The sequence below is a fragment of the Thamnophis sirtalis genome, unplaced genomic scaffold (assembly GCF_051295495.1).
Source record: "Thamnophis sirtalis isolate CommonGarterSnake01/CBP01778 unplaced genomic scaffold, rThaSir2_p1.2 scaffold_3, whole genome shotgun sequence".
Taxonomy (NCBI): Eukaryota; Metazoa; Chordata; class Lepidosauria; order Squamata; family Natricidae; genus Thamnophis; species Thamnophis sirtalis.
The window spans coordinates 77,572,770-77,594,658 of NW_028261383.1; the positions used below are offsets into that span (position 1 = coordinate 77,572,770).

General features: G+C 39.8%; 1 protein-coding gene across 2 annotated transcripts in view; it reads left to right on the plus strand.

Moving 5' to 3' along the window:
- The window catches only part of CACNA2D2 (calcium voltage-gated channel auxiliary subunit alpha2delta 2), a 621,934-nt gene that overhangs the window by 455,887 nt on the left and 144,158 nt on the right, over positions 1-21,889 (plus strand). For both annotated transcript variants that reach the window (XM_087709243.1, XM_087709244.1), the window contains exon 6: positions 2,744-2,882. In XM_087709243.1, the coding sequence (XP_087565369.1) occupies positions 2,744-2,882 (139 nt within the window). The remainder of the gene's footprint in view (positions 1-2,743; positions 2,883-21,889) is intronic.

Here is a 21,889-nt window from a genome sequence, read left to right on the forward strand (position 1 = left end):
AATAACTTTTAAACAATTTTCTTAAAGAAAATTAAGTAGGAGTTGGGTTAATTCATTTCATCCGGCTATTTCTGTGTATTTCCTGTTAATAAAATGCTAGCAAAGAAAGGTTTGGTCCTGCTATGCCTGGTTTTTTTTTGAATACTTCAAAACCCACACACCACTTTGGGGGTTTTTTGACCTGCAAGATTTTGTCCAAGCAGATGGATTAAATCTGCTTCAAAGATGGTGGCAACATTCTTCAACCAACAATGAAGGTTTCTCAGGTCTGAAATTCCAAATAAATATTTTCTGGGTTTCTCCTTCAAAAAAAAATGCTAAATCTCCTTTTAAAGAGTAAACCAAGACTTCTTTCTCGAGATCTCTCAGGAAGGGAGACAGAAAACACAATGGGCACTTCGGGCCTCAACAGCAGAGAAGGTTATCATCCCCCCCTCTCTCTCCCTACCTCCCGCTCTCTCCCTCTCCCTGCCCTAATTAAATATTGTTTGCAGTGCTTATTGACAGAGCAGTAAGCTCTACTGTGTTTTAATTTGTTCTTTGATAGTTGCCTTTTGCTGCTAAATTGATTTTCAAGGGGTGGGGCTTTTCTGATGTAACTCCTGCCAGGCAATTGAAAACTGGAAGGCAAGAAAAACAGAGCTTCGGCAAGAGTTAGGAACCCAGACATCACTGCTTCAGTAAACTATATCTGCCTGATAGAGCATCTTAGCCACTACGCCATTCTCAGGCAGCTGTTGCCATGGAGTTGATTCAGGAGTGCTGCAGGATATACACATCCGAGTTTCCTAGCAACACACACGCACACACCTGATGGAATGGAGAGATCATTGGATAGGAGATGCTGTCACTAGTGGTGCACTGTAATTGTTAAGAATGGGAGCTGTGAGGTAGATGCCTTCATTTCAAAAGAAAAGTCTGCAAGGGTGCATTACTTGCCACCCTAAATCACAATCTGAACTAAAATTTAGAGCCCATTTTCTTGGAAAGTTTAAAGAAAGCAATAAAACGAGAGGCAGAGGCTTTCATTCTGAACAGAAAGATGCATTTTAAAGAAATCCTACGAGGGTCATGCAATTTGCTACAAAATTTTTAAGTTGTTGTTATATAAATCTGCATAGTAAATTATTTTATAGCAGTGTGAAGATTTAAATCACCTTCAGATTTTAACTTGACATCAATCAATATTATGAGGTCCTTGGTGATCTCTTGAGTTTCGTTATTTTCTTGTAAATACCTCGCTACTAAACTAGATAACAACATCAGAGCTAGTAGGGAGTGAGGTTTGCTTTAAGTCTATATATTGTACTGGTGACTTGCTCTGCCAGCATCAGCTGGAGTGGAGTTGGAGTTTATTCAATTTGTAGGCCACCCTATTCCCCGAAGGGACTCAGGGCGGCTGAGCAAAAGCCAAGGGAGGGGAAATTACAAAAAGTAAGACAAAAACAATCAGACAATACGAACAATTTAAAAGCACAAAAGACACAGCAAATTCGAGTAGGGGCGGGGACTCAACCCCAGGCTTGCTGGGACAGCCAGGTCTTCACGGCCGTCCGGAAGGCCCGAAGGGTGGAGAGGGTCCGAATCTCCATGGGGAGCTCGTTCCAAAGGGCCGGAACAGGCACAGAGAAGGCCCTCCTCCGAGTAGTCGCCAGCCAACAAGTGGTCTTGGTGGTTCTTTTATTGGTTTGTTTTTACTGTTAACTTGTTTATATGAGGTGGCAATTCCTTGATTGGAGTATTGTTTGCTTCTAGATTGTTGATCTAATGTTAATCTTGCTGTTAATCTCCGCTTATCTGGATGTTGATTGCTGGTGAGGAGGTCTTTTTTGTTTTCTTTTTGGCTTTTTGATTGTCTCTTTTGAATGGTATGTAGATTGTTGTTTATCTCTGTGTGCCTGTTGATGACTGATTTGTCTGAGTGCCAGGCCTCCAGGACTTCTCTAGCACAAGGGTGTCTATTTCATTGAAGGCTGCATTAGGGTTGTTTTGATCTCAGGGGCCAGTGGGTCGTGGCCAGGGTGAGCATGGACAGCTTGACTTCACTCATGTTGGGGGCGCCCGTAGTGGTCCGAGCACTCTGCTGGTGAAATTGTGCTCCCGAGTTACATTTTCGACTGCAACAACCTCCTGCAACCCTCTGCTAGTGAAAACAGAGCTCGGGAGGGCCGTTTTTGCTGGCAGAAGCACAGCGAGCCGGTCCTTCAGGCCCGTGGGCCAGATCTAAACACCCAGTGGGCCGGCTCCAGGCCCGGGCCTTGAATTTGACACCCCTGCTCAAGCAGTTTTAGACAAGTCTTGGTCTAGGATGCTCACAGTTTCCCATGTATTGTGAAATTAAGGAGTCTTTATCATGTCTTCTGACTGCTAGCTGGTATTTAGGGATGTGGTCTGCTAGTCGCTTGCCTGTTTGAGAAGAACTTGGTGGTTCCTCTTTCTTGGATGTTCCAAAGGTGCTTTTCAAAAAGGCAATTGAACTTTATTGGGGTTTTTTCCCCCTTTGAAAACATTTTGTTTCTCATCCAAGAAGCTTCTTCAGTTCTGAATTGAAGAAGTTTCTTGAATAAAAAACAAAATGTTTTCAAAGGGAAAAAACCCAAGAAAGTTCAGTTGCTTTTTGGTAAAAGCACCTTTGGAACAACAAAGACCTGGACGATTGAGAATTTCCATAGACATTTTTCCCTCTTGGGGCCTTTCCTGACTTGGTTTTTTTTTAATGATATGTGTCCTTTTCTTTTCCTAGGATGACCCAGAAGGGGAAGAGATTGAAAAAGAGAAATTCAATTCCTTGAAACTGGAATTCACAGATGATGACAACTTCAAAACCAAAGTTAATTACTCATATGCAGCTGTACAGATACCTACAGATATCTACAAAGGCTGTAAGTTCTTCCTTGTTGCAGAACTCTTCATATTGAGACCAGAGACCATATCTTATATGTTCATTTTTTAAAAAGAATTATATGACATAGACAAAAGAATTGGATTAATTTCCTCTTGCATGTACAGATCCCCACAGAAAAGTTACTAAAAACAAACAAACAAAAGAATTTACTTATTCAGTGCTTGAGTTTTCTGGGACTGATTCTTAACCAGTTCTTTCCTACACTATAATGTCCATTGGCTCAATAAAGGTTTCCTCTTATCTTCGCTACTGGTTTGGAACTGGGAGAGCGTTTGTGCGCATGTTCGCTTCACTTATGTGCAGCACTTCTGCGCATGCGCAGAAGATTCTGCGCATGCATAGAATCTTCTGCACATGCGCAGCGTGTCCATGATGATGTCTGGGCGGGTGGGCAGAGCCTCCCACCGCTGCCAATACAGGTTCGCCTGAAAAATGGTGAATCGGCGGAATACCACCTCTGAATTGGCTGCATGTAGGTACTCCATTATCTGAATGTATAATTGCTCTAGAAGAAAATGACTATTGCTTTATTACAAGAAGTTATTATATTAACCTTTCCAAAGCTGATGTTTTTCTGATGTAGGAAAGGATAATTCTAACATACCAGATAATCTGGGATTATGAGAAACAGAGTCAGGTGTAACTAAACATTGGGGAAAGCTGAACTGGACTGTGGTCTCAAATAATATGGAAAAACTGTAGATGAATAATATCTCAAGAACACTGTGAATTATAAAAACTATTCGGATTTATGCCTAATGTTTATGAACTAAAGACCTAGAAAGTGAAGTTGCCCTCAGGTTAAAAATCTAGATGGAAAAATGCAATGAGGTTTCTATAGCACCAGTGGTTAAATACGTAGGGAAGGAGATGAACATCTTTGTCCACGTATGCTGATTAAGCTTCAGTTTGATTACTGTGAGCTTTGTGTGTCAAGCCTTCATGAGCTTCAATACTTTATGGATGTACAGAGTCACAAAGTCACAACTTTCTATTACAATTCGGAAATGTTACAGCATCTCTGAAAAATAATAGGATCTAAAGGGAAATATTTAAAAGTCCATCCTCAAGCCACAATTTGGCATCAATTTCAGGCATACTGAGAGCCATTAAAATTGTAGACTCATAGAATAATTTTGGAAATTATTTAGTTCCATCCCCTGCCCAGGGCAGACTGGAGATTGATTGATTGTGGATTTCACTCAGAATATATATGTGTGTGTGTGTGTGTGTGTGTGTGTGTGTGTGTGTGTGTGTGTTTTATTTGTTGGGGTTGTATATATATATATGTTGTATTTGTGCTGATAAATAAATAAAGGGAGACTAGTATAGATCTATTTCAAGCTATTTAGCTCTCATCAGCTAGCCATACCCTTACTGGGATTCGAATCTGTATAAACAACCCATGCTCTTCTCACTATCATTCTCTGTAAACAAGGTGAGGAACCTTGAAATACAAAGTCAAATGATCAAAGAGAAAAAAGAAAAGACAATATTTCCAAGCCTCCAGCCTGCAAGTGGCCGTGTTACTTCCTTTCCCTCTGTTATTACAGCCCTCTTTGTATTCCTTTTATATCTTTTTTATATTCCAGGCTAAAAGAAAACAAAATTCTTAAATGGAGCAAAAAAAACCATCCAATCCAGCATTATAAGAATAAGGAAAAAGATTTTAATCCATAGATATTAAAACGAAAGAATATAAAAAGTAGAAAAAGAAAAACTAATCCATTCAATTTAAAGAATAGGAAACATTTGCAAAAGTTCCATCCGTAAAAGAATAAAAAAAAAAGGATAACACTCTGTCTAATGTAGCTTAATTTTGCCGCTTGTTCTCTTCTATTTTCAAATTTGATTTAGCTTTAATTTGGGGGGGGGAGGTAGTCTCTTTAATAATAATATTTCCTCACCAGATGGACACACTTTCTCTTTACATTTTCCTCCCGTTCCGGAGCTGTCCCAACTTCAGCAGCTTCAATGGCTGCGCTTCAATCAGACTTTGGGGTGTCCCTGAGATCAGCAGGATGTACTCTTTCCTGTCACTGTCTCTTCGGGATGGTTTAGGTCCAAAAGAACAGCAAAAGTATCGACTGCGATCTTGGAGCTCCAAGATCGCATGGCGTGTCGTTGCGACGTCAGCTCCTCCTTCCCTAATCAACTAGTTTTTAAACTACAACCTATGGGTGGATTTTTTTTCTGGTTCTGACTTCTGAGGCAATAGAATATAAGTTCATTCCCTCTTTTATATCAAAATATTTCAGTTACTTGAATTCTGTTGTCATCTAATCTCAGTCATCCTTGCTGTAAGCCAAACTTCCTTAAATCTGTTGACCATTCTCCCGAGGGCTTGATTTCCAGACCCTTCACTATCCTGAGTGCCCTCTTCTGAATTTGCTCCAATTTGTCCATTGTCCTTTTGAACTATGACTGCTGTCATAGGGTTCTGGAAACAGCCCTAGACAAGACACAGGCACCTCCTATCATGAGCATCTAAGTTGATTAGAAAATACATTTTGCTTATGGAGTGAGCAGTGAACTTGCCTATTAACTGTCCAATTCCCTTTTTTTGAGACCCACATCTCAAAATTCAATAACCCAGAGTGGGGTTAGCTGTCTTGCACCAAAGCCACCAGTTGATTTTTTTAATGGTACTGTCAGTGGTATCTCTTTTGTGATGGCCTGCAATTTAGGCCAGATCTGCTGCTTGATCCTCTTTGAGATTAGTACTGCTCTTCCTTTGCCTTGGAAAGCTCCATTCCTTTGCTAAATCTTCTCATTGCACGTAGCAAAGGATGGCTTTCACCTGAGCAGCTTTCCCAGTAATGACTTTTGACTGTTTCAAAGTGGAATCGCCATGCTAATTAAAAGGGACACAACCATGTTCCTGAGTACCGTATTGAAAATGCTTCTCCTGCGAGTCAGGGAACTGAATCTGATGGGCTGTCACAATGCGTGTTTCCATCACTTTGTTACTCTGCGTTTCAGGCAACTTTGCCCTTACATCTCACTCCCTCTAAATTTTGCTTTTCATGAAATGAAAGATGGGAAGTTTGTACATGCTCACAATCACAGAAGAGTTGACTATATGCATAATTTGCACTACAGGCTAATTTCTATTTGGCGCACTATTGGTTTGTGCATTGCTTGTATTGTATTTCTGTCCACTGCTATTACACATGAGTGTATTTGTGTAGGGTAATTGTGAAGTAATTGGCTTACCACAGCAGAACTAATAAACCACAGTTCCTGAACCAGATGGATTCTACAAAGGAAAGAGAGAAATCATGACAAATTCAGCCAACCATGAATGCAACTTCACCTGCACACAGTTTCAGTCCAGGGGAATTTTTAATGTATGCAGTATTTATTGAATATTCATAAGGCCATGCAAATGGCCTGCGTTGGTTAAAGTTACTTCAGCACCATTCTGTAGGTCAGCAACAGCCTCCTCCGTCCTGATTGGTTAGGACGCGAGGGAGGCTGTTGCCGGCTGAGCGTTAGTTCTAATTGGACTCGGGAGCTTGACAGCTGTTGCTGTCCAAGTCCCGAGCTCCTATTGGCTGAAGCCCTAGTATATATAGTTTGGCGCGCTCTGAGTTGCCTTGAATCGCTGTCATACTTACTTAGTTAATAAAGACTGTTTTCGTTCACCCTGTGGTCGCGTCCCTCCTTACAGTCCTCAAAACTGGCGACGAAGGTGGGATTAGCGATTCCGCGACGCTAGGGTGAAAAGAGAGAGACAAGCAGTTAGCTGCCGCCGTCCAGACCGGCAACGAACACTGCCTGAAGAAAAAAAAAATTTTTTGTGGCCTCTCAGTGTCTCTCCCTTCACTACCGTCAAGATGACATCTGCTCTGCCTCCTTTTGCCCCCTTTGGTTCGGCCGGAGAATCATGGGAGGGTTTTATGGAGAGGTTTGAGTGTTATTTGATTGCTTCCAAGAATCAAGCTCACCTCTGCCTATGTCTTTTCCCCCTGACACGCCTCCCAGACCTGACTCTGTTGTCCTGGACACGCCACCACGCCCCTGCTCACCATTGCCGTTGAGCCCTCCTTCTGGGCCATCCCGAGAAGGCGTGCCTTGGAGCTACACCCCCTTCCGGGAGGAGCTACCACAAGGAGGTCCTCCTCCGCCGACGACTCTGGTGGAACTGCGTAGATCATGGCGGGTCCGGCGCCGCCCCGCCTATTTACAGGACTACGCATGCTCCACCCGGGGAGCATGCGCGGGACTGGGGGGAAGGGGTATTGAATATTCATAAGGCCATGCAAATGGCCTGCGTTGGTTAAAGTTACTTCAGCACCATTCTGTAGGTCAGCAACAGCCTCCTCCGTCCTGATTGGTTAGGACGCGAGGGAGGCTGTTGCCGGCTGAGCGTTAGTTCTAATTGGACTCGGGAGCTTGACAGCTGTTGCTGTCCAAGTCCCGAGCTCCTATTGGCTGAAGCCCTAGTATATATAGTTTGGCGCGCTCTGAGTTGCCTTGAATCGCTGTCATACTTACTTAGTTAATAAAGACTGTTTTCGTTCACCCTGTGGTCGCGTCCCTCCTTACAGTCCTCAAAAGTATCAATACATAGGGATGAGCTATATCTACATCTGCCTCTTTGAAGTGATGTATTTCTACCTCCCATCCTTTCTAGCATCTCGGGGAAATTGTGGATGTCCCAGGTGCATCTGCCATGGATAAATATGAAAAAGAGAGATGATCTCAAATCTCTGCACCAGCAATAGAAGGAAAGAACTTTCATCCAACCTTGCTAATCCTGAAGGGCTCTTTGCCCCAGGAAAACTTGGTGTGAATGCTTCCAACAGATTTGCAATTTTGTGAGATTAAACTCTGCATGTTCCAAAAACTCTTGCCATTGCTGCCTGCTTACAGCCCAATTCAGGCCCTGCTCCTGCATGTCACTGGCTTGTCAGTGGGTGGAGAACTTATTCCTTCTCATCAGCTCCAGAACCGCCCTAGCCTAACTGAGGATTTTTTACTGAGAAAATTAATTTGTTGTTACTCCCCAAGATATTATTTCTCTTTTGCTGTAGGAAGGTAGAGTGGAACAACTATTCTTGAAACTTCGCTTTCCTAGACTAGATAGTAATTGGAAGCTCATGAAGGCTTATTTTATCTTTTTTGCCAAGAAAATGGTGCTGCTTGAATGTGTCCTAAAATATGCAGTATTTTTCCAATGCATCACTTACATTTCTTAATGTTTATTCTGCGTAACATAGTTGGAAAAGGACATGAGCAGTTCTGCAGCTTCTAGAAAAGTCATGTCCTTCTCCTACCATTCTTTGCTGCTGTTTACCTATGTTGAACATCCTATAGTCAAGAGGCTATGGCCCTTTCTCATGGCCCTTAGATTCCCCATCAGTCAGAGGACAGTTTGTTGATTATGAATCTGCATTGCCAGTCTTTGAATTCAGCCATATTACAAGTAAATGGAGCAACCGAGAGCAGGGGATCATTTCGCACTAAGTATTAGCAGGCTAGTATAGGCTTCTCCCCATGTGGGACACACAAGATTTTCAATATACAATGCCCACTGTGCATTCCTTTCATGCTATTCAGGGGAGAATATACCACGTGCTGGAAATATAACTCTTGGCCTCTCTTTAGTGGCAGCTTGGAGGATCAAGATTGTTAAATCTCTGACACCTGCAAGCTTTAAGACTTTAATATGGTTTTTAAAATTCTCTATTAAATCACTTAGGAGTTTAATCAAAAGTGACACAGAAGCTTAACTTTTACTGCCTTTCAGAGCCAGACTGTAAGCATAGAAAGTCGGATTTTCTTTTAAACGCAAGTTAATATCATCGTGTAGGAAGGCTAATTCTGCCCAACTTAAGGGCAATTGGTAGAGTCATGGCCCTAACCTTGCCTAGCTAATTCAGCTAGTTGCCTAGCCTCATTAAAAGTCGTGGCACGACATAACCGCGAACGTCAAAAGCGCGCCGACAACACCGCAGCGCTAAAACCGCGATGTCAAAAGCGCGCCCACAACAGCGTGCCAACAACAGCGCCCCAACAGAAGCACAATTTAACTTAAGGTAAGGTTTAGGGTTAGGTTTAGGGGTAGGTTTAGGGTAGGTTTAGGGTAGGTTTAGGGTAGGTTTAGCGTTAGGTTTAGGGTTATTTTTAGGGTTATGTTACAGCGCGCTTCTGTCGGCGCGCTGTTGTCGCGCGGTTTTGACGGTGCGGTTTTGTCACCGCGCTTTAGTCACACGCGCTTTAGTCTACCGCGGTTTTGTGGTGGAACCATTAAAAGTATGAGACCTTGAACTGGCCCCTACTACAGAGATGCTCTTCCTCAACCCAATACCTCCAGATCCTAGATTAGAACTCCCACAATTCCCTTCTAACATGTTAAGTATCTGGGGGTAGCAAATCAAAGAACCTGCTAACTTGAAATTATGGAGGATGTATTCAATCATTTGGCTAGCATCAAGTTGAGGAAAGGCTGTTTTTGGTTTTTGGCATCACTTAAAAACGATGCTACACTGGGTAGACTAATTCATTGGTATTTGTTGATTCTCTGAAACAAGTAATTCAAGTAGGCAGTATTCACACACATCCAAATATATACCTACAGGCATATGATCCTTGGGATCCATTTGCTGAATTGTCAGACTGGTTGATACAATACAACTGAATGTTATCCTTTTTAATGACATTTTCTAAGATACACCTACAGAGGCTTGTTACAGGTGTAAATGGAGAACTATATCAGTGGAATGATTTCATTGCATTGGCAGCAGTGAATTAAATGTGGTGATTAATTTTATTACCATCCTTGCTTAGACCAAGCTACTAATGAAGCAAATCGTGAAGCTGCCTATTAGCATGTGGACCTTTAACCGTTTCTTTGTTTTCATCCTTTTGGGTTTCTAGTGAGATCCAAACCTTTTCATGGTCTGATAGGTGGGATGCAGAATAGAAAAGACTGAGATCCATTACTCTAAAAGAAAGGTGCTATTATTACTAGGGCTGCACATGACTCAATCCTTGCCAGAGTAAAGAATTGTCAGAGGAATACAGCATCTACAAGGATTCGTTATTGATGCTCTGTTCTTCTGCTCTGAATCTCCAGGTCCCACCACTAAAGTTGTAATAATAGCAATTCCTCATGCATAAAAGTATATTGTGCTTCATAAGACACTTATAGCAATAATGCTGGTACTGAGAAACACACAGGCAATGCACTGGGGAATCCTGGAATATAAACTTAGGAAATGAACAAGAAAATTAAGTTAGGAAATATAATTGAGGAAATCAAAGAAAAATTGGAGTCTGTTTTGTGCATTCCCCTGAATAATAACCCAGAACTCACTTTTATTTACTCACTGTCATAATTTCAAGGCGTGCTTTGGGTACAAACAGGAAACGTGGCCTGCCATAAGACAAATGGAAGATATCACAGCTTACAACCCTTTTTAGGGCATATCTGGGTAATGTCAAAGAATGCCTTCTGGGAGAAGAAAAAATAATCTTGTAATAAGAGGGTGCGTGGGCTTCATTTAAAAAAGAAATCAAACAAGATAATGTGTTTTGAAGCAGGGAAGTTCACGGTTTTTAAAAATAATTATCTGAACAGCTAAGCCTCTGAGGAGGTCACTAGCTATGTGTGTGCTTTGTGGATTTTCTTGCCTAAGAGCAACAACAAGCTATGCCTGCAGCATTTTTGTTCCTGTGTGGGAGGCAAGGGTTGCAAAGCATGAGATTTCCATGCTTTGTTTCATAAGCAAAACCAAGAACTTATTAGGATGGGGAACTGGGATGCTCTAGCAAAGCAGGCCCCTCTTTAAAGCAATAGCAGTAGACTTAACTTTTTATAATAAAGCTATACTTAGCATTTTTCTTTCATGCTATTTAATACAGCTTGCATTCTGTTTTGTGAGCCATCCGCAGCACAGGGGTGGATTGCTGTTTGCATAATAAAATATGTAGTTAAAACCATGATAGAGTTTCAAGGAAGACAGAAACACAGGAAGAGTTTGAAGAACCTCTGAAGCACTGAAAACAACAAGTCACTTAGCATAGCTATCAGGTTACATTAGCTCTCTGGACTTGGATAGAGGATAGCGGCCATGGCTGAACTGGATGGGAAGTTAGCTTTGACAGAGATGGCTTCATATGTATGCCAACCAGACCTTTAAATCAGAAAGGATACTGTTTTCAGGATGCGATGGACATATTTCTAATATGTATGAAATCCCACAAACCATTACCTCCGCTTGTACAGAACCTGCTCAGAACATCTAGGAATATACTGTATTTTTATCTTTATTGAATAAGCATCGAAGTTGCTTATTGCCAGATCCCATTTCATTTTATTATGGCTTGAAACACTGATGGGTTCCTAACCTGTTTACTGACAGTTCACTGAGAGAGGGCATTTTGTGTGCGCGCAAAAGTTTTGCACACATGCTGCTCACTTAACTCATGCACACCATGCGTTGCTGTGCATGCGCAGTTTAGTAAAAAAAATGTTCTTCGCATGTGTAGAAATATGCTGGCAATGGGAGAAGAGACCGGGAAAGTGGTTCAGGGGCGTGGCAGTTCTGGGTCACTGCTGGTTCCAGCGACCCAGGCCGCCAAATCACTACCAGTTCAGCCAAACCAGTCCAAACTGGTAGGAACCCACCACTGGTTTGGAACTAGATGAGAAATCAATCCTAACCAGGGTTTGCCTATTAGCAAGTTTTGTGACTCTCTATTTCTGCCCAGAAAAGTGACTCTGCTAATTCTGTGGAATTATCAACTGTAGTATTTTGTTAAGTATCATTTTGTTATTTATTGCCAAGTAAGTTAAAGATTGTTTCTTAGGGTTGCCCAAACAGCAAGACGTAGAGTATATAAATTTAATAAACATACATAAATAAATTTAGACAGGGTTCATGATTTGGCTCTATTCTGGAAAGAGTTTTAAGCAGAAGGTAAGGATTTGCCAGTGAGCAGTGAAAAATGACAAATATTTTGTTAGAACTCATCTCTCACTTCTCATACATCTGACAAGTGCATTTAAGAGGAAGAGGAGAAAGTGAGTAATTTGCTATTATTATTTTTTTCAAATATGAAAAGCTACAGTGCTTGTAAAAAGCATAAGCAATTATTATGATCTGTATTCCATGGCAACTAAATTATATGATCGAGTATTTTTCAAAAGAGAAAGCTGAAGTAAAAAAAATAAAAGTTAACAAACTTGGCAAAGTATTTTTGTATTTTTAAGAGAACTTTACAACATGCCACAGTGGCAATAAGAAGTGATAGGAAAATAATCATCCACCTACAGCTACCTTACCCATATTTTGTGACCTTGGGTAATATGGTGTTCTAAAAATACAGTAAATAAATAAAGATGATTAATAAATAAAGATGAATAAATAAATAACTCTGCATGCATCTACATGTTTATGTATGCACATAAGAGAGATAAGCACAGTAAATCTACACATAGATGTTCTTTATTTCATAATCAAATGGCTATTTTAAAAAGTGAAGAAGATGTCCCAAAACAGGCATTGTGGAGTATTTTATCAAGCGCCAATAGATAAATCAAGGTAGTTTATATGCTTAGTTGCAATTAATCAAGGAATACGCATGCAAGGGCAAATCAGCTCTGGAGGAAACAGACATTAGCTTCTGCAACTAAATTAGCACATAGCAAATAAGTCTACAGTTCCATATTAGCATCTTACTTGTGAGTAATTCCAAATGAATCCTAATATTTAGTTCTTACTAAGATTAGGAATGCTAGTTGTGAAGACAAAAATCCAGAGGTTCACCGAATCCCATGAGAGGCATTGAAAGCTCTATCTTTGCTTCCATCTAGTGCAGGGGTCAGCAACCCGTGGCTCTGGAGCCACATGTGGCTTTTTCATACCTCCGCTGCAGCTCCCTGTCACCAGTCGACACCACAAAATTGAGAGGAGCTTCCAGTAGGAGGGGGAAGCAGGGTGTGCCAGAAGGAGACTCTATGGCAAGGAATGGTTTTCTGGTCAGCTTCATAATTGATAGGGCTTTTGGTTAGGACAGGTAGAGGAAAAAGGATGCCACGCTAGGAGGAGACTCTGGTGGAGAAACTAGACTTCCCGCCGGCTCCAGAATTGAACCGGGGGGGGGGGGGGGCTTCTGGTTAAGACCTTTGTGACTCTTTCAGTGTTTAAGGTTGCTGATCCCTGATCTAGTGTCAATCTGGATTGTTGTACTTGAGAACTACTAGCCTTAATAAAAGAGGGGGGGAAGGTCTCTGCGGCATGTAGTATGAGATAGGAATAAAAATAGCCATTTATCTATCATAAAATATTCTCAGTTTTCAATCAGCTGGTCCCATTCTACACAGAATTCTATGTCATTTACCCTAGTATGAAAGCTAAACAAATATTAAATATTACTGTAAGGGCTTTTTTCTTGTTGTCCTCTTCAATCATGTCCAATTCACTGAGATTGCCTAGACTAGTCCCTGAAATTTTCTTGTCCAGGTTTTTTAGATGTGGTTTACCATTGCCTCCTTCCTATAGCTGTGAGCCAGTGACTAGCCCAAGGTCACCAAGCTGGCTTTATGCTTAAAGTAGAACTGGAACTCAACATCTCCCAGTTTCTAGCTTGATACCTTAATCACTACACCAAACTGGTTGTCAGTATACCATTTCTTATATACGTGTGAAACCTATTCACATTATGACAAGTACCAGTGTGCTTTCTAGGTTGAGAAAATCAACCTTAATACTTTCAGATCATCAAACAGTACCAGATATATGAAATACAAAATCTGCAGTTGAAAATAGTAGCATAATGGCATAGAACTAATACATTAGGAGCAAAATGTCTCCAATAAAAAGAATACTATGAGCAATAAAATCACTAAACCATTTAAAGAAGAGGGCTTTCAATCTAGCTCTGAAAAAAATAGATTTTAAAATGCTTGGCATTTTGAAGAAAACACTGAACTCTAGATGGGACTGGAAAAAAACACTGTGATTCAGCCACTGATCGCAAGCATGCAAGCAAGAAAATGAACGGTAGATCTCTTGTTCATAGAATTGTCCTCCCAGTAGCCAGAGCTAAGTATTTCTCATTGTTGCCACCACCACCACCCTCAATACACAAAATGCTACACTTCTATTCCAGGCAATTGCACCACTCCATTCTTCTTAGCCATGAAATAGTAATGAAAGGACCCTTCACTTGCCCATCAAATAATGTGGCACCCATGAAGACCTGGCTAGCTTGGAAGCTCAATGAACTCATCTTCAATAAAATGCAAAGTAAGATCTAGTAAACCCAGGTTAGAACAGAGGGAGGGTCTCCTGACAGATGTTTGCCATGGCCACCAAGCTTTATTTATTTATCAGGCTAAACCAGGGATCAGCAACCCACGGTTCTGAAGCCGCATCTGGCTCTTTCATCCCTCTGCTGTGGCTCCCTGTCACCAGTCAGTGCTACAATTTTGAGAGGACCTTCCGGTTTGGAGCCAGGAGGAGACTCTATGGCAAGGAGTGGGTTTTCTGGTCAGCTCCACAATTGATAGGGCTCTCGGTTAGGACAGGTAGAGGAAAAAGGATGCCGTGCTAGGAGGAGACTCTATGGTGGGGGAACCAGACTTCCAGTTGGCTCCAGAAATGAATGGGGGCTTCCGGTTAGGACCTTTGTAGCTCTTTGAGTGTTTAAGGTTGCCGACCCCTGGGCTAAACCAAGAACGAGGAGAATGGAAATATTAGTCTAAGCCCTCTCGGTTCTATAATAGCTAGTTTTATCAGTTAGTAGGGGGGAATGGTTGGATTTTCTCTATCCATTCAGCATTAGTTACCTCAGGCATGAAAAGTTGTACATGGAGGGGACCATTTTGGGAAGCCTGCCATTCAAGTGAGAAATGAATCAGGACTTAGTAACAATATTATACATGAAAAATTGAAAATAAATTTAAAAGCAAAAATGCACATTCTAGTGGCACGTTGCATTAAGCTAATATTTTTAAAACTGAATAAGTCACAATTGATTATGTCCACCATAAGCTATGATTTACAAATCATAATGGCTAAATGTATTTAGCAGGCTAAGGCAAATTTGGTTAAATAAAATATTGGCTTAGTGCAGAATTCAAAGCCTATCCCTGAGTCTTTTTTTTTCTGTGTAGAAAAACAAATGGTTATATTTCTAAAAGCATTCTCTATGTTAAACTACTAAAGCTACAAACTGCCTGGTATGAATTTTCTGTATTTGCCAAAAATGCATTTCAAAAGGAGTGGGAACATACTGCTTGTCTTTCAAAATCCTGTTTTTGCCCCTTAACATTCAAGCACTGTAAACCATAACTGTTTAGAAAATTGAAAAGTCCTTGGAACTAACCCCCTAGAAAGTTTCATTAAGATTGATCGTGTACTTTTGGAGATATTAAATGTTTTAGCCCCTATTATATTCTTGATGCAACCTTAATTATTCTGGCACTATCGTGCCTGAATAATAATGTGAAATTTATACATTTTGAAGGCAAGACATTTTGAACGGTAGAGCTTACAGAAAAAGCCTTTTTTTTTCCTTTTCTTTTTATGGGAAGGGGGGGGCGCTAAAATTGAAAAGTACAGAATTTGATTAACACCCATTATGGAGAAGTGCATATGTAAATTATTATATTTCAGAATGGTCATTGGCATGTATTTAGGGCAGTATTGAATTTCCTCGGGGAAGCAAATTTTCCTTTCCAACCGGCTGAATTGCAGCCTATTAGCTTCTGCTTGCAGCAATTTAGAATTCTTTCCATTACTGCTTTTTGTTCTCCATTTGCCTCTCCCTGAGAGTCTTGTTTCCCAAGTGGCTTGTACTAAATGCAGTGACCTTACAACAGGGTGAGTTTAGTGCCCCTGACGTTGCCACGGAGGGAAAATGAAGCCACCCTTTTTTTAACCTTCCTTTTTCGTGGAGGTGGTGAAGGGATATTTTCTCCATAGTTAAGATAACTGGATCCACACTTCATGCTGGGCTGTTATGCATGACATCTATTGCCCAGATTTGCAAAATATCACAGCCAAGCAGGGAGCCTTGACTTCGGTGCATTAGCATCTTCTGCACAGTGTCTAGGAACTTCTAAACCACTCCTCACACACACACACACACACACACACACACAGAAATAGCTAAAACAGAGCCCTTGGTAAAAAGCACACCAAATGCTCCTTCCAGTTCAGGCTCCTGTACACATGTTATGCTCTTCTCTCAATCATGCTGAGATAATCTATTGCCTTCCACAGATACCCTGAAAGCTACTTGAGAACTAGGTTGCTAACCTGACAACATTCTGTGGACCATGGCATGTGTTTGCAAAGAAACTCTATATAATGTGGAGCCCTTCCTCATTAAAATTCATCTTTTTCCAAAACGATCGCCTTGAGGGCTTGGCTTGACTCTGCTGGCTTTTTTTTTCCAGCACCAAAGATAGTTTCCTCTTTTCCCTCAGTTTTTCTCATCATCTTTGCAAAATTGGGTTATTTCTCAATAATTAGCATGGAGGGAGAGGGTGTCATTTGATCTAGTGAATTCAGCAGATATCTTAGTTCGTCTATTTTTGTGTTTCTTCAGTCATAACACTGAAGACAGACTTTGGATATATCGTACATTTAAAAAAATTACAATACTCTAACCTTGGGATTTCTCATTACATCTTCTTTATGTTGTAAGGCATCACACCTTTGCAATATGTAATATTAGAACTAGAGGATTTGGAACAAAAGCTTGTATTCACTGCTGCTCATTTTGACACAATTGGGTTTACGGACTGGAAGGAGAATTGGTTTTCACATAGGTATAATAAAGTTGGGAATGATCTTTCTTTCACCTACATCTTGCCCATGTATCTTACTATTTGGTATCCATTAAATGTCCTCTTGGAATGTTTTAGAATAGCACTAGACAAATTATTTCTTAAATTCTTAAGTAAGTAAATAAGTAAGAAAAACAGAACACTTTTCAGATCATTTCCTTAATTCATACACTTCATTGAAAACTGGGTGTATAAGACTGCACCTAAGAATTGAACTTTAATAAATAGATCATTTAAATATTAGAGTATTTTATCATGTTATTTTGAGATGACAAAAGGAAAAGAAAGCATTGGTTAAACTTTATTCACTATTTTTGCAAACCTTTTTTTGTCCTTGCAAGCCATCCTTGCTTCAACCAGGTCTATGCATCACTATTCAAGTTTCTTGTTCTTTAAATTTCTCACTTCTCCGTTTTTCTGGATTTTATTAATTGCAACCAGCCACAATTTTCTCAGTTTGGCCCTTCTTATCGACATTTCCTCTTTACAGGTTCGTTTTGATCTACATTAATTTTCTCTGTACGATCAAACCATTTTAGCATACTTCTTTCCTAATAGTCACTCTCTTTTTTTACATAATCCTTGGCATCCATTCATTCTTGACCCAATCTCATCCTGCTTTACTCCACTCCACTCCTGCCACAATCCACTTATGTGTATGTCTCTCTTGTCTTACCCAACCCTCTTTTCCGTAACACAAAATAGGCATGCATATACATAGCAATACACAATCCTTATCTGCAGTTCACATGTCACCCAGTATCTTTCTTCCAGCATTTCTACAGCTTAACATTTCTTACTCCATTTCCCCATTGTTAGTAAACTGTAAACAAAGGTATACCATATACATTAATTCTAATTATAGGTCAAGTATTCTAATTTTAGGTCAAGTATGTGTAATCTGCTATCCTTGATGAAATTTTCTCTCTCAAAAAATCTCTCATTTCAATCCTATCCCAAAATATTTAATCACTTTTATATTTCATTCCAAACTCCTCTCTACTGGGGTCTTTTTGTTTCACTCACTTCTAAAACATTTTTATTATTAGTATTTATAACAAAACCAGTCTGAATTTTCTTTGCCTCTTTCAGTCTTAACCATTCCTTTTTCTGTTTGACATTCTTTCCAATCATCTGTTTAATCTCTCTGCAGATTATACAATAACGTTCTCTCATCATTTTTTTTTTTGCAGCAATCATTATTTTGCAATGCAAAAAAGAAGATGAGAGATAAGCACATACTTGAATTGGACTTTTTAAAGCAGATACTCAGCAAATAGTCACAATTTTATTCATTTATAGGTCCACAAATCACCCCATCAGTTTTAATGTGGTTCCTTTCTTCTTGTTTTCACATATTCAACATATTTTCCTCCTCAGATCACATTCATTCGGTTACTATTTTTCTCCAAAACTTGATCCCTGTTTTTTCCATCATCATAATTCATTGGAGTGTAAAAAAACACAACAATAACCAGATATGAATTCACACTTTCAAATACACCCACAACAAACTAAATGACAGTAATTAATTTTTTGCTGACATACATTGTAGTCTTTCCTTCATAATTAAGCCTAAACCTTCACTTCCCTGCAGGATTCATCAGTTCCATTTCACAAAATCAGACAAACTTAATTCAGATTTGTTGCATTTATTTACCCCTCTGGTTATTTTTACAAACAAATATATCTGTTTTTCCTTCATTTCATGTGGTTTACTCCTCTTGCTTTCAAGTCAAAATCTCCTATATACAATTGTTCTTGTCAGATACTATCACAAGTACTGGCCCCTGTCTCTTGGCTTTGGTCAACTGAGACTTTCACATAACATTTTTTAGTAATATTATTTGATAAGTAGAAGAATTCTAGGTATGGCTTATTTTTGGTGGATAGAGATCCTAAAATACTTTTTGCTGTTATGGGTTTCTGTTCTGCCCCCCCTCCGTCCGGTAATGAACGCAGCCATAGGCTTAGCTGTTTGCCACTCTTTATTCACAGCAATTATAATCCTATTGGCTAAAAGCCTAGACATGACTCACTGGCAAGATGTTGGCAGCAACCCAGACTCCAACAGACATGGGAACACAAGGCAGACCACACAAGCAGTTCTCCAGATTAGTACAAATGGTTGTGTCCTGCAAAAGGACTCCTCCCAAAGTCTCTTCTTATATACTCTCTTGGGAGGGGCCAAGCCACAACCACCTGGGCTTGATTATCTCTTATGAGTCTGTCTCCGTAACTGCTGGCTCCGTTTCTCTGCCCTCCGTTGCCTGACATTAGGGACAAACTCCCTTTGATCCTCCCCCATTGCTCCATGCCTCAGGCACCTCCTGGTGGCCAACCAACCTCTCTGGTCCCTAATCTGAGTCTGAACCCTGCCCAGGGTCCCCCACATTTTCCATAGCAGACTCATAGTGATCCTCGCTATTGGAATCCATCAGCAGCTCCAATGGCTCCTGCTGGGCCACAACAGGTTTGTAAGGTAACTAGTAGTGATGAATGACTCATTAATAGTAAACTGGATGAAGCCTAATCACAGACTGTTTAAAATGGTGTATATAATATTATGTTTTTTATTGCCTGGATCTGTAACCTATAATAAATATAGTTGACTTGACTTTTAGTAACACAGAGATTTATACTTAGTTACAAGCAGCTGCCATTTGCACTATTCACCATTTAATAATAAGACCAATCCCAGTTAGTTTCTGCACATTTTGAACAGTATATCACAAGCACAGTAAAAAACATTTTCCCTTCAAGCATGCTTACGGTACACTTTTCTATACAAGCTGAAGTCTCTACAGGTTAACTTGCAAGCTAGCATATTGTTGCTTCCGTCCCATTCACTAGGATAGTGATAGATATTCAGTATCCAAGGTCTTTAAAATATATTTTAGTTTTTTTAATCCATGCTTTTAATTGCTGGATATTTTTTAGTCACAAATCTCTTGTTTTTGTTTTTACTGTTAGGTGCCTTGAAGTGCCTGGTTTGGAAAAGAAGTTTAAAAAGTGGGCTATAAATTCAAAAATAAAGATTTAAGGATAGAACGTATTTATTAAGTAAATATTACATAGACTATATCATGCTTACTACATTTCCCCATGGCAACACAGTCATGGAAACTGCTAAGGCTGTGAAAAGGACTTCATTCATTATAGGTAGAATCTAATGGATAAGGAGTGTGGTGCAGAGAGGTCTTTTATGCAGTCTTTTAAACCTTCCTGTGAGGGAAAGCCATGCTTTAAAAAAAGAGTTTAACATATTATAGATTGTCACGTTCAAAGAGGTTTCTATGCATCATCTTTTGCCACATGCCTGATTTTAATGGAAACATATTAAAACACTGAGATAATAAATCATTCTGCTTGATAAGGCAACTCTCTAAAGCCTTGATTAAACCTTGATTTCTCACAGGTTTTTCCCTGTTCATACTTCCTCCCTCATGGACAGGGAGTCTTCTTCTGACATTCGGCTCCCTCTTCCATCCTTTTGGGGCTCCTTCCTTTATGGAGGAATCCACTATCAGCCTAAATGCGAAGGATCAAAGCAATCCATTTGCCCAGCCAGGAAGAGCAAGAATCTAGGCCACACCTTCTGCCCGCCCCTCTTTGGCAAGTGATTACAGATTTAATTAAAACTAGCATGGTAAATTAAAAAATATATTAAAATGCAATTAGCGTGTGTAGTGACGGGTGACTATGGAGAGTGTTATATAAATGTTTTAATTAGCGTGCCAGCTAGCGATAGTGCCCCTCCATTGCTTCAGTGCTGAAATTCTTAGATGAGGGTGGAGTACTAGGAAGGTGGCACAGAAATTTTGGCTCAGTAAATCAAGAGGCACAGTTTGTTCATTTCAATCCCATTACAACTTGCGCTTGTATTTCTTGCAAAATCCGTGATTGCTGTTTACCATCCATAATGGAGAATCGAGGGATAACATTATGAAGATTTTGAATTGGGTTTCATAACACTGGTGTGAGAGTTTTGAAAATGCAACTCTGTTCAAAGACTAAGATTGTGGTTTGTCCTTAACAAAAGCCCATTCAAAATTAACATTGAATGGATTACATACATACAATTGCAATGAATGTGTACAAAACTACAGATTCATACAACAGATAGTTGCACATTATGCTCCAGTGAGAGGGAATAATGGAAGAATCAGAGATGAGTTCTCTGAAAAATTGTGCAACATTATGAATAAATGCAATCCAAGGGAGAAAATTATTCTGCTAGGCAACACAAATGAATGGGTGCGAATAATGTAAGAGAATACTAGGGGGGAAAATGGGTATTTCAGAGACCCAAAAAATAAACAAGAATGGTCACTATTTTATGAGTATCTGCTTAGAATAATCTCTCTGTTTTAAACACATTGTTTAAGTATAAATCTATTCATATATACACATGACAAAGGAATGAAAATAAAAGTGTGACTGAAAAAATTAGTGAAGGTTTCAAGAGCAATGAAAAGTTTTGAATCCAGATATTTCCTGTTAATGTCAAGAACAAGAAATGGACATGAAAGTGAAAGCAACCAAAACGAAAGTAGAATGACTGCAACAAGAGAAAGTAGGAATCCTTGCATAAAAAGGTATTACAAATGCATTAAACTCCCAACAAAACAAATGTAAAGTTGGTGTAAGACCACATGGAAGCAACTTGAAATAGAGTGAAAAATTTGTTATAGTTTTTCACTGAAGTTGTGTGGTGTTATCCTCATGAAAAGTACGATGCTTGGTGGAAGGATGAAGTGAAAGAGGCAGTGGATTTTAAAAATAGTATAAAGGGAGGGTCCCTTCTGGGACAATTTCTCCACCCACCCACCCACCCACTCCTCTTTCAAAGTCAGATTCATCAGATCTCTGTCTAGACTACAGCTCTTCCTCATATCTTCCAAGGTCATTCCGAGATATCATTATGGATGCCTTATCTTATTTATTTTATTTTATTACTGGCAATCAAATATTAAATCAATCAAACATAGCTTTATATTTGCATTATTCAGGCTGAGAAGAACGTTCCATGTACTGGTAATGTTCAACGTCTGTAATAACTGGACAAAGAAAACAAAATATCAATTTCTCCAGTACTTTCTCTTCTTACATCTGCTTTGAATGGACAGCATGGATAGTTTCACGTTGAGTTGGTGTACATTTTAATGGACTGG